We start from the raw sequence: 16,136 nt of genomic DNA on the forward strand, positions 1-16,136 counted from the left end.
ATTTATTTTACACACTTAGTTGTCCTCTGTACATGACTATAGAACGATGAAAATTAAAATTTTGAGACTTGGGAGTTTTGGGAGTTGGGAGTTTTGGGACTTGGAAATTTTAGGACTGGGGAATTTTGGGATTTAAGATTTTGGGACTTGGGAATTTTGGGACTTAAGAATTTGGGAACTTGAAAATTTGGACCTTGGAAGATTGGAACCTTAGAAGTTTGGGACACTTGGAAATTTAAAACTTTAAAAGTGTAAAACTTTGAGAATTCAAAATCTTGCAAGTTTGGGCCCTTGGAAGTTTGGGATCTTGCAACGCTGGAACTAAGTCAGAGGACTATGGAAATTATACTACTATACAATCGAAGAGTCATTGTTAGGTGGTATAACGTGTGGCGATATACACAGGGCTACTTTTAGATAATGATTTATTTTACACACTTAGTTGTCCTCTATACACAACTATACAACGATAAAAATTAAAATTCTTCTATTTATCACTAATTAAGGTCATCGACGATAATGATTTGTGTTGAAGATGCATAAAGTCAGTCCACTCTGGTGCAGCACATTTTATCAAATACGTGTTAATCGCTCGCAAACGGACCAAAAGAAAAGAAAAATGTCCATAATATAATCGTTGCAAAATATCCACGCAATTCAATTCGATCGTTTAACAAGCACGACACTTCCACCAAATCATTTGATCCACTCACGCAGGTGATAATAAATAAATATTACTGTCTTTCGCGTGTTCAACTATGACTCAATTACACTCGTAAGCACCGTGTTCGGTTCTTATTTTTAAATATGTATAAAAACGTGACAGTCGGTAGCTTAGAAAATATGCACGACGGAAGGAAACGAGAACGAAGAGGAAAAGAACGAGTGAACATTAAGGAGGTGATTAAAGTTCAACGTTTAAAATATTGCTTGGACACCTTAACACTTTTCTTCTCTATACGGAGAAACTGGCTTGATTAAAATTTCATTACATTTCAGACTGCTACTAGCTTATTAATATCGTACTTTAAAGAATGAATTCATACGCTAGATTACTAGGCATGACTAAGTACGAATCAGGGTAAATCAGCCTCAAAATACGGACTCGATTGTTAACGAAGAACAAAAACATCGAATATTTGTTATTCAAGCAGTTCCGACTAGCCAACAAAATATACCACATTAGGCTAACGATATTATTTGCGAAACAGATTCCGTAAAACATGTGAATTGGCTGTTCTTAAAAGTTATTGGTTCACAAATATACTCAGTAATAATATTTCAATGTTAAGTCAATACGTTGAAAAATACGCAGAGACAAAAATTGCTACCCCCATTGGAAAGTGTTGAACCCATCAGATACAAAGAAATTTCTTTTTATTAAATAATCACCACCCTAGTGAACAGTCGAAAGTTCGAGTATAAATTATTTCATCCCGAACACAATTCACACCAGCAGGATGATATACCTTGAATACATCCTCGTCACGCGGTCATACCACATTCGTTAATATTTTTTTTATCTTTCATGTTTGTACATTAAAAATCGTATACGTTTCGTAGTGATACACTGACAACTGCATATTCGTTAATTTCATGTATTATCACTAAGTTGTACCTAAGACTACCGTAAATTCGTAACTAGAATAATCGACGTTCGTCGTCGGTCGCGGTCGCTGCTGGTACCGCTTTTTCCCTTTGCAATATCGTGTGCTGGTCGCTGTTGGAAGAAATAAAGGGAACAGCGGGCCCAAAATATCACAATGTCCAAGTATACTCGCGTTCGTTCTTAAATGAGATATCGGGTCCGCTTATAATATTCGATTATTATTAATATTAGACGTATACTCTATTTACAAAACTTACGCCTCGGTATACAACAACAGAACAATCTATATTTATAGCGTTCTAGGTTTGCCGGGAATTGCGATATACGAAGGTGCTAACTTGTAGTTTAACCCCCGAATGGTATTCACTGAAAATTACTTTGTCAATTTCAGATTTTAGAAGTTTGGGATTTGGGATCTTGCAAATTTGGGACTTTGGAAGATTGAGACTTTAGAATTTTGAGACACTTAGAATTTAAAACAAAGTGTCGAACTTTGAGAATTTTGCATCTTGTAAGTTTAGGACTTTGGAAATTTGGGACCTTGGAAGTTTGGGCCCTTGCAAGTTTGGGATATTAGAAGCTTGGGACCTTGGAAATTTGAGCCCTTGTAAGTTTGGGACTTTGGAAGTTTGGATCCTTGCAAGTTTGGGACTTTGGAAGTTTGGGCCCTTGCAAGTTTGGGACTTTGGAAGTTTGGGCCCTTGCAAGTTTGGGACTTTGGAAGTTTGGGCCCTTGCAAGTTTGGGACTTTGAAAGTTTGGAACCTTGCAAGTTTGGAGCTTTGGAAGTTTGAGATCTTACAAGTTTGGGATTTTGGAAGTTTGGGTCCTTGCAAGTTTGGGACTTTGGAAGTTTGGGCCCTTGTAAGTTTGGGACTTTGGAAGTTTGGGTCCTTGCAAGTTTGGGACTTTGGAAGTTTGGGCCCTTGCAAGTTTGGGACTTTGAAAGTTTGGGTCCTTGCAAGTTTGGGACTTTGGAAGTTTGGGCCCTTGCAAGTTTGAGACTTTGGAAGTTTGGATCCTTGCAAGTTTGGGACTTTGAAAGTTTAGAACCTTGCAAGTTTGGGGCTTTGGAAGTTTGAGATCTTGCAAGTTTGGGGCTTCGGAAGTTTGGGACCTTGCAGATTTGGGATTTTGGAAGCTTAGGACCTTGCAAGATGGAATTTTAGAAATTTTTGACATTTGGAAGTTTGACACCTTGAAAGATTGGGACGTTGAAAATTTGGGATCTTAGAAGTTTGGGACCTTGAAGAATTGGAACCTTAGAAATTTGGGACTCATGAAGGTTAAAAACTTTGCAACTGGGAACCTTAAGAATTTAGGGTCTTGCAAGTTTGGGACTTTGCACGTTTGGGACTCTGTAAGATTGAAACTATGAAACTTTTGGGATTGGAGGTTTAGGACTATGGAAATTAGGGTCTTGAAAGTCCAGGTCTTCGCAAGTTTAATTTTATAAGTTTAAGCACTGGAAATTTTGTAATGTCAAATTTATTAAACTTTGTGACGTAAAGTTCGAAAATATATAACTTCATAATTTTGAAGTACTGACTCTGCAATTTGAAAGGTTTGAAAAATGATACATTACAAAGTGATTGAAAAGACCTATATTAGTAAGTCCACTAACACAGTGACTACCAAAAAGGTGTCAATTTACAATAATAAGAAATTTATTATTCAAATTGTCAATTTACAATAAAATTGACAATAAGTGTCAATTTAAAGATTGAAGACTAAAAATTGAAAAGAATGGTATTGATGCACCGTCCGAGGGTTAATTACTCGAAATACTCTATCCTCTCATGCAAGATTCAACGATACACACATACAGCCTGTTATTCTCGAAGCGATCAAAACTTCTTCAGATAGCCAGTCTGATACAAAGCCGAACAAAGAGACTAGCTTTTTTTAAATCGTTATTAAAGCTTGATGCGATCGTTGAACAGGCTCCGTGGTCATTTCGCGTGAACGTGTGAAATTCGCTGAAAATCGAAGGATTTCCTTTGGTTTCTGACGGATTTGTAAAAGGAACTGCAAGCTGGATCGTGTGCTAAACTGGTCAAGTAAAAATAACTTAGCCATTTAATTGTACGCAATACTTACCGGTAATGATCATAATTTTTTGCTATATTTACAATACCATACATAATTACTATAATAACTTGTCGTATACTTTTCGTCACACCGTGTCGCGAATTCTTACGTGTAATCCTAAAAACTCCATTATTGAAACAGTACGTAACGCATATAATAAATTAATCGTTCACGTTCAAACAAATACTCGTTTAGATTGCACTTAACCTTGCTTCAAAGATTCTGAAGATTTAAAGTAAACGTTCAAATGAACGTTGAATCTGTAATCGGAATTGAAGGATGTGCGCGACTTCCCGTACGATTCATCTTTCTTTGTTTCTTCAAAAACAACGAAGATGTCGCACGAAAACTCCTGTACATCGAGTTTAAAATTGTCCGACGAGCACCGGTGACAGCGTTAATGTATGCATATATTAAGTAACCAGTGTTGCACAGCTTCTTCAATGTTACACGCAGAAGTCGTTTTCTATTACATCTCAAACCTTCCGTTTCCACTTTATCGTCCTTTCGAAAACTTCCTCTTTCTTCAGTTTCACATTCTGAACTTCACGGTCACGCGTAGTGGAAGAAGAAATGCTTAGCTTTCTTCGTGATTGCACCACGTTATTTGTTATTAGTTTGTTATATTGGAAGCTAGGTTTTGAGCTGTGACGGGCAAATGACAGGTTTACAGGATTTTTTAGTTTCCACATTTGCAAATTTTGGGATTCACAACTTTGTCAAGTTGTACACTGTAATTTTCGAATTACTAAATTAAACTTGAAAACAATTTTCACAGACCACGAACCATGTACACCATGTCCCGCACTCTGGCGGATACTACCCATCACTACTTCGAACCTCGAATCCAACGTTACAATTATAAATGAGAGAAAATTCGTTGTAGCTCATCCTTAGATAAAGGATTATCCCCAAATTTTCCAGCCTCGAACATAAACCATGAGGAAAAGATCACGTAGTGGTGAACCACGAAATAGCAACAAGTATTTCCTCCGATCACGCGTTACCCTGCACATGGACTGCCCGGAAGGGTCTCGTCGTCCACCAAGGGAATCGATCGTCCTCGAAATCCCCGATGGAACCAGTCGTAGAGTAAACGGAGAATCCCGGAGCAGCTCAGTAAACGGAATTGTACTCTATGTCGTGGGCATATTGAGGTGGTCCTGCTGGCGGTGGCGGTGGTTGTGGACTGTATTGTTGCGACGTATCCGAGGCACGACGCCTGAGCGCCGCGATGCTGTGGGCGTCTCTCCAATCCGACGCTTCGGTCACGTTCACGTCGGCAGCCACACAGGAAACACCACCGCCGCCACCGCCACCGCCTCCGCTACCGGAAGTCGTCCCTGGCGAGCCCTGACCGCAGTTCAAGGCCGATCCTAGACCGCCACCCTGACCTCCGCCCACGCTCGAGCCTCCTGGAGGCGAACCCCGAGACGCCGTCACGTGCACACCCCCTGCAAATTATAATTTAACCTTCTTTATCTGACGTTTAACCTTTTAGGTTGAATTCTGTTGGACTTAAGTATTGTTTTGTACTGAGGGGACAAGAATGATTTTTACAGGGTTGAACAATCTCAATTTGCGATTGCAAAATGGATGCATAGAATATGTCACAAGGTAAATTATATTTTAACAAGTCGCTTTGATCAGTTTGATAGTTTTAGTTAGAGGTCACATTGCTTGAGAGTCGCATGCAATATATCTTTATTATTTGATTCGAAATAAAATATTAATGTAAAGATATCCACATGTTTTATGTAATAAGCTACTTTCATATATACATAAACTGAAGAGAAGTTAAACTGATATTATGTTGTCTATTAAAAATTTAAAAATGTTAAATGGAAGTTGTCTAATTTTTCTGCTATCACTTTGTGTCTAATAGTCATGTATTGATGTCCATATTAATACGCATGCGTTGGCATACTCAGTGCAATGTTCAGCGTCGTTTAAAACTACTTTTGTTGTAGTTAACGTAAGAGTTGTCGCTCACGTGGCAGCATCTAAACAGCAAGATCGACATCGACATATTCGTATTATTAATGTACACGAGTATCAAAGTTGCTCCTACGACTTCAGCTTTGCAAAGTAAGCGACAACCTTAACTCGATAAACGCGTCTAAAACTATCAAGCTGGTCAAAGGACTGTAAACAATAATACAAAACTATGACACTTTTGAAACCTATAATAATTTTTATCAAGATGAAGAAACGATGAATATACTTTGTATCATTTATTTATCATTCTTCTGTACTTTTAATTTCAAATCAAATGTAACTAAAAGTACATAGTAGTAAGTTAAAAGTAAACAATACCCATAACTGAAACGAATACACAGTCTATACTTAAACATTAAACTACATATGTGATCCAGAATTCAAAAATTAATATCAACGAACAAAATTAAGAAAATCAGTAGTAGAATATAGAAACTAGAAGACTCCAACATCGTTAATTCGTGAATCGACTATCCAGAAATTCCTGTAGTCAGGTAGCGAAAGGGCAATTCACAAGTGCGTCAGGTACACGGTAGAACGTTTCCCTTCTTCGCGGTAGATATTAATACGGTAGACTCACAAAGTGTTAGGGGTAGTGCTACCGGGTGTTGTAAAGTCGTTTCCGTATCCACGTTGGTGGGCTCCGGGAGAAAAACAAGGAAAAGGGATCGTTTTTATGACGGTATCGTTGCGAGTACACGGGTTTGCGGACAGTTGTCCCTTTTAGGAAGCTTTATGGAAACAATGGAATAACTAATGGACAACTGATTCCGTGGTGCTTTTGTAGACGGCTCGATCAGCGTCCATTGATAAATTGTACAATCTGCTAATTAACGGAATGATTAGTTATTAACACGCTGCGGCGGACTCAATTAATATTAATTATTTTTTATTTCTTTCGTTCGGTCGTGTGAGTACATCGCTTTCTCTTTTTCGAGAGTTATGTGGTTTCTGGGGGGAAAGGAGTGAAAGTTTTTGTTATTTGGGGGTAGGAGGATTAGGGATTTGGGGAATTAGAGGGTTGGAGGATTAAGGATTTGGGGAATTAGGGGGTTGGAGGATTAGGGATTTGGGGAATTCGGGGAATTAGGGACTTGGGAATTAAGAAATTGGGGATTTGAGAATTTGGGATATTGGGAACTTGGGGACTTGGAGATTTGGGGAATTAGAAATTTGGTGATTTGAGAATTCGGGGAATTAGGGATTTGGAGAATGAGGGATTTGGAAATTAAGAATTTGAGGATTTGAGAATTTGGGAAATTGGGAACTTGAGGGCTTTGAAATTTATGGAATTAGGAATTTGGTGATTTGATCATTCAGAGAATCAGAGATTTAGGGAATTAGGAATTTGAAGATTTGAAATTATTAAAGTTTATATACTAAGTCCCCTAAAATCAAGAGCAGACCTCCCCTACACTTCACTCCCACAGCTTATCTCAATCCCAAACATACTATAATCGAAAGAGGTCTCAGGGGGTCGATCGCGATTCGAAAGTCGGGCATTTTTGGCCACAGTTAATTTACACCTCGTTCTTTCGACCGCCGCCACTAGACGAGGCTAAACAAAATAGAGGCCCGTAATCGACTCGAAAACCGGTGAACCTCGGCCACGCTACCGTTCGATGCTAATCATCGTCAAAAACCGAAAAATAAGACGTTTCTCTAAAAGGTGTTTGCCTTAGACATTACCGACGAGTAAAAGCGGATAACTGACTGTGGTCAGCCACGGTGTACTGGCATCTACCTTAAAGCGAGTCCACATGAACCACACGTATGATGAATCGCGTCTGTGGAACGGTAATTTTTTTCCTCCTTCTTCTACTGTCGGTTGACGCTACCTGCCCCGCGGCGATAATACGTGATAATTGACACCTTGTACGTGTTACGTATGTACACACGTACGTTCGCGTTTGAGACACGCTCACATTAGTACATTGTGAAACTGTGCTACACCTAAAGACAGTTTCGCCATCGAACCCCCGTCCTTTTTGCAACTAAGTTTCGCTTGATTTCATATGAAGACATATCTGACACTTTAACTTGTTTGCTACCGTCAAATGGTGATTTGAATATATTTCTTATCACTTGAGATAGGATTAATATGTACGTGTATAAAAACATCTGTGTGATTTTATATTCTGCTTTTCATGATTATAATTTAGTAGTGATAGGTTTAAGCCGAACCATATTAAGTCACACATGTGAGCATATGTTATTGTTATTTTATACAATTATTTTGAAGTCTAAATGAGAATTGTTTTGGAGTAAAATAATTACTATTGGATAAGATGTAGTTTCTGAAGCATGAAAATCTAACTTCAAAATATGATAGATTTAATATATTCTGCATTAGAGTTCATATGTGTTCACATGTGTGAAGTACAAAAAACGTCTAAAAGAAATAATGCTGTTTGATCTATGTACATTATATCGTACAGTCTATTAAAATACTGGAAGATAATATTTCAATCGGTATTTATATTTAACAGAGTGAAACTTGACGTACCATTACTATTTCCGTCCACCATAAGTGATGTACTTCAATTTCAACTATCATACGATCCAATTTTTCATCGTAGACACTGCTTTTCAATTGTCGCCGCAAAAAGCTGTTGTAATTGAAGTCATCGGAAATGAACAATGAAATATTGAAAGACTGACAAAACGTGATTCCCTTTTCATCGAAGGTCTATATCGGAAAAACTGATCTTAGGTGTTGTTGACCTCCGTGAGCGGTGATATCGAATATACCGGTTATAATTAATCTGTTTAGACGTGTCACTATGTATTTGGTGCTGACGAAATCTGATATGATGTTTTTAAATATGAATCACTGTGACAAGGAAGAAATGGATGGAACGAGGAAGATAAATGATTAGGAAAAATGTATAGTTCAATTATGGATTTCTGTTTCACCGACTTTATTTTATTTCTTATTTAGAAAAAATTTCGCGTTCGAAGAAAATTATTTTTGTTTTTTCGGGTTATTGGGGTTAATAGTGTTATACTGTTATAGGATGTTATTGTGAAGTGTTATTTTTTTGCGTGTTATAGAGACTCGCGTTATATTGCTATATGTTGAATTACTACGCGTTATATCGCCGTATGTCGAATTATTACGCGTTCCGAATTATTACGCGCTATATCGCTACGCATTCCGAATTAGTACGCGTTATATCGCCACGCATTCCGAATTACTACGCGTTATATCGCCATTTGTGAAATTACTATGTGTCCCGAATTATCTCGCGTTATATCGCCACGCGTCCCGAATTACCTCGCGTTATATCGCCACGCATCCCGAATTACCTCGCGTTATATCACCATGCGTCTCGAATTACTGCGTGCTATATCGCCATTTGCCGAATTACTACGCGTCCCACATTACTACGCGTTATATCGCCACGCGTCCCACATTACTACGCATTATATCGCCACGCATACCGAAATACCACGCGTTACATTGTCACACATAGATAAATTAACACGTATCAAATTACCACGCATTATATAGCCACATGTCGTATTACCACGCGTTGTACCACCTCGCGTTATATTGCTACGCGCTTATTTACCATACATTCAATTACTAAGCATTGAATAATCATTCGTCGATTTACCCCGCGTTAAATTACCACACAATCATACGATACAAGACCTTAACTTTCTATCCATCTCCTATCCATATGTAATTTGAAGAAATCATCTGCCACAATTTCCAAAGATGAAGAATACAACAGTCTACTACAATATTTTCAACCTACTATTTCACCTAGAAGATTCCAAAAACCGTAGTATCACAGAACCCTATGCAATGTCAAATTACTAAAGAAAATGAAAGATCTATCTTGTGAAACTGTCGACTGCATCAAAACTGCCCCAAATATGTCTCGATTCCGAACATTTCCGCATTCTTCAATGTTCTTTAAAACTCTGAGAACTTCGGAGCAATGGGTAAAATTTGGTGAGACAAAGAATTTCACACACGTTTCGAGGCAGCTCGTCTTCGAAGGTACAAGGTCCCTGGATAAGGTGAAGCGTAACTCAACCAAGACAGGTTGCATCGGGATGTTATGGTAAACATACAGCGAAAGATCTCGCACCTAGGTGTGAGACCGGGCTCGAAGTTTGCCTGCGTAAACAGACAAGAGGACGGAGTTTATGTTTCTGTCTCAAATTCCTTACATGCAGCCGCATAACCCCTTCGAGCGATAATGCACCGTAACGTTTAACGACTTCGTCAAAGAGGTACCGGGTTGCCTCGATACTGTTTGCACATCGTCTTTTTTAGAGGGTCACGGTCCAAAAGTTTGGCAAGACGATTATCGAATCGGCTATAAGCGTCTGCGTTTGTCCGTCGCGTTAATATTCGTCTCGGGATGGAAAATATTCCTCTCCTAAAAAGATCCGTTTGCGATCTATGCCGGTCTAAATCACGTTTTAAACACCGGCACACAAACTTTTATTGCTGTTCTTAACGACCTCGTAGAATCGACCGGTTATAAACGTTTCGGCTGTTCTTGTATTGCATAAATATTCCAGTGTTAATTCGCTCCACTTATGATCTTATTTGGTCGTTGCATAAAAACTGCCATAAAGTAACGCTTCTCTATCGAACTTGACATTTCAAATTACTTGGACAAACGTTTTGATATTTTGAAGATGGTGGCTGAAGAATGCAAGTAAATATGGTGTTTCTGAGAGGATCTTCTATGACATTGACATTCAATGACAAAATTTTCCCCCAAAAAATGCCTTTTGCTTCTACTCATTTTTTTTAGAAATTCAATTAAAAATACAGAGTTGAAGAATGCAAGTAAATATGACACTTCTGAAGAAAATCATCTTCTATGACATTGACATTCAACGACAAAATTTTCCCTCAAGAAATGTCTTCTACTTCTACTCTTTTTTTTTAGTAATTCAATTTGAAATACAGAGTCTAACATTTCATATAAAATTATTTCAAAGTACCCAGCTTGTTTTTCAAAATAAACCTATACGATTGTATTAATACAATCCTTATTTTGTTATAAAACAGTCAGTTATCGATAACGATTATTAAAGTCAACGAACGATAAGATCCTTCAGAAACATTCGTGAAAAGTTTATGAAGCAATTTGGAAGCTTCGAACTAGTAGATTACAAGTTCTATTTTTACGTGGGCAAATGGACCGTTTAACATGTAACAATCCAACGCGGCGATTCATTTAATTCGAATTAAACGAGACGATAATAAATTTATTTGGAAGAATTTCTGGGTTCTTAGGTAACTATTTAGGGAATTTAGCTTACCGAGGGAATTCAGTCCGTAACTAGCTTGATAGACGGTCTGCGACGGACTGCTGATCGGGAGGCCAGAATTACCAAGACCCAAGCTGGAACCCAGGCTGCCCGTACTTTGTTGACCAAGTTGTCCTAAACTTTGGCCGAAACCGCCCATCGTCATACTTCCTTGGCCTAATTGTCCGAGACCTGTGAAACAAGTGATTTCGATTAAACGTCGATTTTACTCATATTGATTTTATTTGTCTATTATGAAGTTCATCGGCACGACAAAAATCCTCAAAGAAAATTTTAACATGCTACAAAATTTCGTGAGATATCAAATGAAGAGTAAAGACTGTCATAGAGAGCGGTTTATTAGCTGGAGCAGTTTAAAAGAAGCAATAAAAATAATATCTTGAGGAAAAGATAACATGCAGTCGATCAAAATGTATGAAGTTTGCGGAATACAAGAAAAAATCCCAAAGAAAATTTTAATATGCCAAAAAATTTTATGAGACATCAAATGAAGAGTATAAGCTGCGATAAAGAACGGTCTATAACCTAAAGCAGTTTAAAAGAAGCAATAAAAATAGTATCGCGAGGAAAAGATGACACACAGTCGATCAAAATCCATGGAATCCACGAGGCAATTTAAACTGTCCTGCTCGATAGACACGCGGAATTGAATTAAAGACAGAATGCTATTGAGACTTCGTCTATGATCTGGCTATTTAAGACCTCGCACCCCTCTAGCTATTCTGTGGACCAATGATAATATGATTATACATGTTTGACGTGTGAAGTACGATTAAAATAGAGCAAGAACTTTCCTGTCAGCGGTGTAATTTCGCGTTTTATATTTTACTATTTGTTCGGTTAACTATAGTTGTGCTGGTATTGCTTTTTGTGGAGAATCAATTGGGAGGAAGGGTGTTTGTTAAAGGCGGTTAGGTTAGGGAGAAATGGGGATGATAGAAGAATGAGAAATAATAGGATGGGTTGTTGCATTTTTGTGTTGGTAGATTTTTAGGGTTGTGGATGTTTGTGTGGTTTGATGATTAGATGGTTGGATAAGTAGATTGCTAGGTGAGTAGATGGCAGGATGAGTAGATGGGTAAATGAGAAGATAGATAGATGAGTGGATTGCTAGATGAGTAGATGGCTAGATGAATAGATGGCTAGATGAGTAGATGGCTGGATGAGTGGATTAGTAGATTACTGGATCTTTAGATGCTAAGTTTCTAAATTATTACCTGCATAGATATCTACATCTCCTATTTCTACATCTCCCAATTTTTATATCTACAGATCCCAGTATTCCCAGATTTCTACATCCCCTGATTTCAATATACCTTGATCTCCAAATCTCCCAATTTCTATATTCCCGGATCTCTATATTTCCAGATTCCTACGTCTCCAAATACCTACATCACCTATTTTTACATCTTCTAATTTTTATATCTACAGATCCCAATATTCCCAAAATTTCTACATCTCCGATTTCAATATACCTTGATCTTCAAATCTCCCAATTTCTATATATTCCCAGGTCCTTATATTCCCAGATTCCTACATCTCCAAACACCTATATCCCTATTCCTACATCTTCAGATACCTACACCCTCTATTCGTACATCTTCCACTACCACCCTCACATCATCCAATTTCTGGCTTTCTTAATTTCTACATCTCCAAATACCTATATCCCCTATTCCTACATCCCCCAATACCCCTGAAGATCCCTAGACCCATCCTTACAATCATCTTCTGTGTCCTCCAACTCCTGCGTCCCCCAACACCTCCACATTCCAGGACCAACTTACATAAACCTTATTTGTCTACAAATCGTATTTGTCTATTGCAAAAATAAAAGTGAATGTATCTAACCTGTTCCCATTCCCCATCTCTCAGCAGATCCATGAAACATTCCAGCACCGCACAGGTCGGAGCCCATCGGGCCGAACGGTGGCAGGCCATGAGATGGCAGCAACGTGCCCGCGGAACGGTAAACCGGCGTGGACTTCCTCCTTTTTTTCCATTTTGCTCGGCGATTTTGAAACCACACCTGCAAACGTTCAATTATTCAAGGATTCCATCGAACTGGTAAGTGGTAGATATTATCGTCATAGAACATGGAACGGTCGCGTGACTGTTAAATTATTCTTGCGGTAAGTTATAAAAGTGTTAGATTGTTCTATGTATAAATTCGTGCTGCTTTCGTGCCGCGAGCTTCCCGATGCTAAAAAAATGTGGGCTATTTTAAAACATTCGGTTAGAATTAGATAAATTTAATACAGAAGCTGAAGTATAATTGCTTGTTATCGGTTTTTGCTTTAATTACTTATTCGTAATTAATGTTTACTTAAGGTATATTAATATATCATTATGATTAGTTTTTATTACGATTGGTATGAGAATAGAGTGCACGATGCATAAATCAAAGGATATCGGAAAACACATTTAAAACCCTGAAATATAATGTAAAAACCTTTGCACGATTCTAACCTATTAAGTTTCTATCACTCGCTATATTTCATAAATTCATTTAATACGATTAAAATTCTTTTAGAGATTCAAATCGGAATTTTGCAGAGCGTGTTTTAAAATACAGGTGTCGACGCTATAATACTAAAAAATGGTATTCGAAAAGGTAATGTACATCGAGTAAATCGTGTCCTCTTTTGAGACGATTCTTTCCCGAAAGCAAATTCGGCGCGAGACGTTAAGATGTCCCTGGGTGTTACGACAATATCTTCGACCCCAGGGCGAGTAGCTATTAGCCGACGTTATGAGCTGTTGATTCTGGCCACGTAGTGGCCCCCTAAGCTGCCGGGGTCCCGGGGACTTGATTTATTGATATCGCATGCAAAGCCCACCCCTGTGTTCTCCGATATACCCTCGGCCTACATCCCCACCATCCCCAACCTCTTCCACCCCTTGTTCCACGGACTACAGTCCCTTTCCTGGCACGGTAAAGCGCGCTATAGCCATCTCATATGTGCCCATAAATTAGTACTTTAGCATTAGAGCACGGATCTGCGCTTGCGCCTCCGACGCACAACGTAGCAACGCGTTTCGTACCTGCGAGAGTAACCGAGCTTTGCTTCCGGCACGCCAAGAGGAAACGAGACAAACCAACCAGCTCGAGGGGTGGAGACACCCTCTGCTAACATGCAGGGATTATACGAATCTAATTGGATATATGGGATTTACACGCTCCACTGTACTCCAGGTATTGCCGGAAAGCGATCGTCGGATTTCTAACGCGAAGACGCTTTATTATCAGACATCAACTTCCCACGGAATGAAAACTCTTGTTCTAACTATACATTGCCTTTTGGATGTTGATTTTCTTCGACAACATCCGAGTTACATTTAGATAGAAGGTATTCTTATGTGGACTATCTTGTGTGCTTCATTAGCTCTCTATAATCTCATATGATCATTCATATGATTCTCACATGTCATGGACTGTCTACCTATATTAGAGTTATCACATGATTTCGATGAATTGTGATACAATGGTATAATTTCGTAAGTCTTCAAAAAATCTTCACAATTAAAATCCTGAACTTGACCATACAAGTAGGTCTACTTGAAGGTACATTCTATGACCGCTGAAGTCTAACAGTTTCAGATGTGCTGGCAAATTATAAAGAAAGATTGTGTTTACTGTACTGACTGTCTTAAAATAATGTATGATAATTGAACAGGCACGTTTATTAACAATCCTCATGTGTTTCATTATGTTCTTTGCAACTTTGTACTATTAGGTTGTGTTTAGAGTAGACAAGTAGTCAGACAAGTTACCAGACAAGTAACTAGTACTGTCAGTATCCAAGAGTCAAACTTATCAGGTCTTTATTTTTAATCTTATCTGCTTGTCTGGCTACTTGTCAGCTAGTTTTTGTGCTTCCTAGCTACTTGTCTAAAAATTTTAAGGATGAAAGGTGTACAAGTTGAAAATTATAAAAATGGCGCCCTTCAGCAGTTGAGTGTTTTGTGTGTTTTAACACAAAGTCTGACAGAAAATATTAAACGCTACTCAGCAATCAATCTAAGTCTGATTGCAAGCACTAAACTTGATCACTTAGTGTGATCACATGTGTATGTGTCAGAAGTGTAGAACGTGTGTCATCCTAGCATAAACAGTCTAAATGAAAAAGAAGTAGAATAAGATTCCTGTGCACCATATTTACCAGATAGGACAAAAATGATTTGACCCGTATACCGTCTATGGGGATATCGGTTCATTTGGCGAAGCTTAGGAACATCTGGCACGTCTGTTGCCTCTCAAGGATGAACGCTCGTGACGAGAGAGTAGCATTAGAGCTGGATGGGTGTTAAGTGCATTGGGATCAAATCAGTGTCTATGGATCGCCCATTGGCGTAGCATTTAACGATAATACTGTCTATCTAAATCTGCAAAGATGAAATGTGTCGGAAAAGCTCGGTTGCGAATATTTGCTCAGGTAGCGTGACGAAAGAGGAATCGTTTAGGAAGCAATCTCGGTTCGAATATGCAAAATCCTCCCCCTCGATCCCTTTTGTCTTGCCGGCGTTGTCAATGTTTCTTGCCGGCGTTCGTGGGTGTGGTTGGCACGATTTCACGGTACAACTACAGCAGAACTGGCGGCTAAAAGCCCGTGGATAATTTGCTGTTACACGCCACGTGAGCATCGACGGCACCAGGCCAGAAGAGGGAAAAAGCACAAGGGACTGTCGCACGTATATATCGCGCATTATCACTTGCACCCTCCCTCCCCGCCGCGCGTGGCTGATGCATCCTGCATATGTACGCACGCTAGAACTTCCGTTAATTAACGCAGGTGAATGCTAATGACTCTTGTTACGAAATAACTGCACGCAAAACGAGAGCTTTCGTGCGTCCGACGATCGACGATCTCTTTACGCCCTGAACAGAAAATCTGATTTTTATTCAATACCCATATATCGAACTATCGTTAATAACCAACGTATAGAATACCTCGAATGACTCGCGGTTAGGGGCGATTACGAATACCAATTAAATTGCGTTAATTATAAATATGACGATACGGGTCGAGTAATCACGCGAAACTATCGTTCTCCATGACGACACGCGGACAAAGGTGGTTAGTTCGAATGTTTCTGCGCTAATTGCATACCTAGTGTGATCAATAGATCAGTGC

At 38.8% G+C, this 16,136-nt stretch overlaps 1 protein-coding gene across 2 annotated transcripts in view; it reads right to left on the bottom strand.

Moving 5' to 3' along the window:
- Positions 1 to 41: 41 nt before the first annotated feature.
- otp (orthopedia homeobox) overlaps positions 42 to 16,136 on the bottom strand; it is a 42,359-nt gene continuing 26,264 nt past the window's right edge. For both annotated transcript variants that reach the window (XM_012292460.2, XM_076535233.1), the window contains exons 4-6: positions 12,853 to 13,030; positions 10,993 to 11,172; positions 42 to 5,153 (exon numbers count right to left, since the gene is read on the bottom strand). In XM_012292460.2, the coding sequence (XP_012147850.1) occupies positions 4,816 to 5,153; positions 10,993 to 11,172; positions 12,853 to 13,030 (696 nt within the window). In that variant the 3' untranslated portion in view covers positions 42 to 4,815. The remainder of the gene's footprint in view (positions 5,154 to 10,992; positions 11,173 to 12,852; positions 13,031 to 16,136) is intronic.

Source organism: Megachile rotundata, chromosome 9, assembly GCF_050947335.1.
Source record: "Megachile rotundata isolate GNS110a chromosome 9, iyMegRotu1, whole genome shotgun sequence".
Lineage (NCBI taxonomy): Eukaryota > Metazoa > Arthropoda > Insecta > Hymenoptera > Megachilidae > Megachile > Megachile rotundata.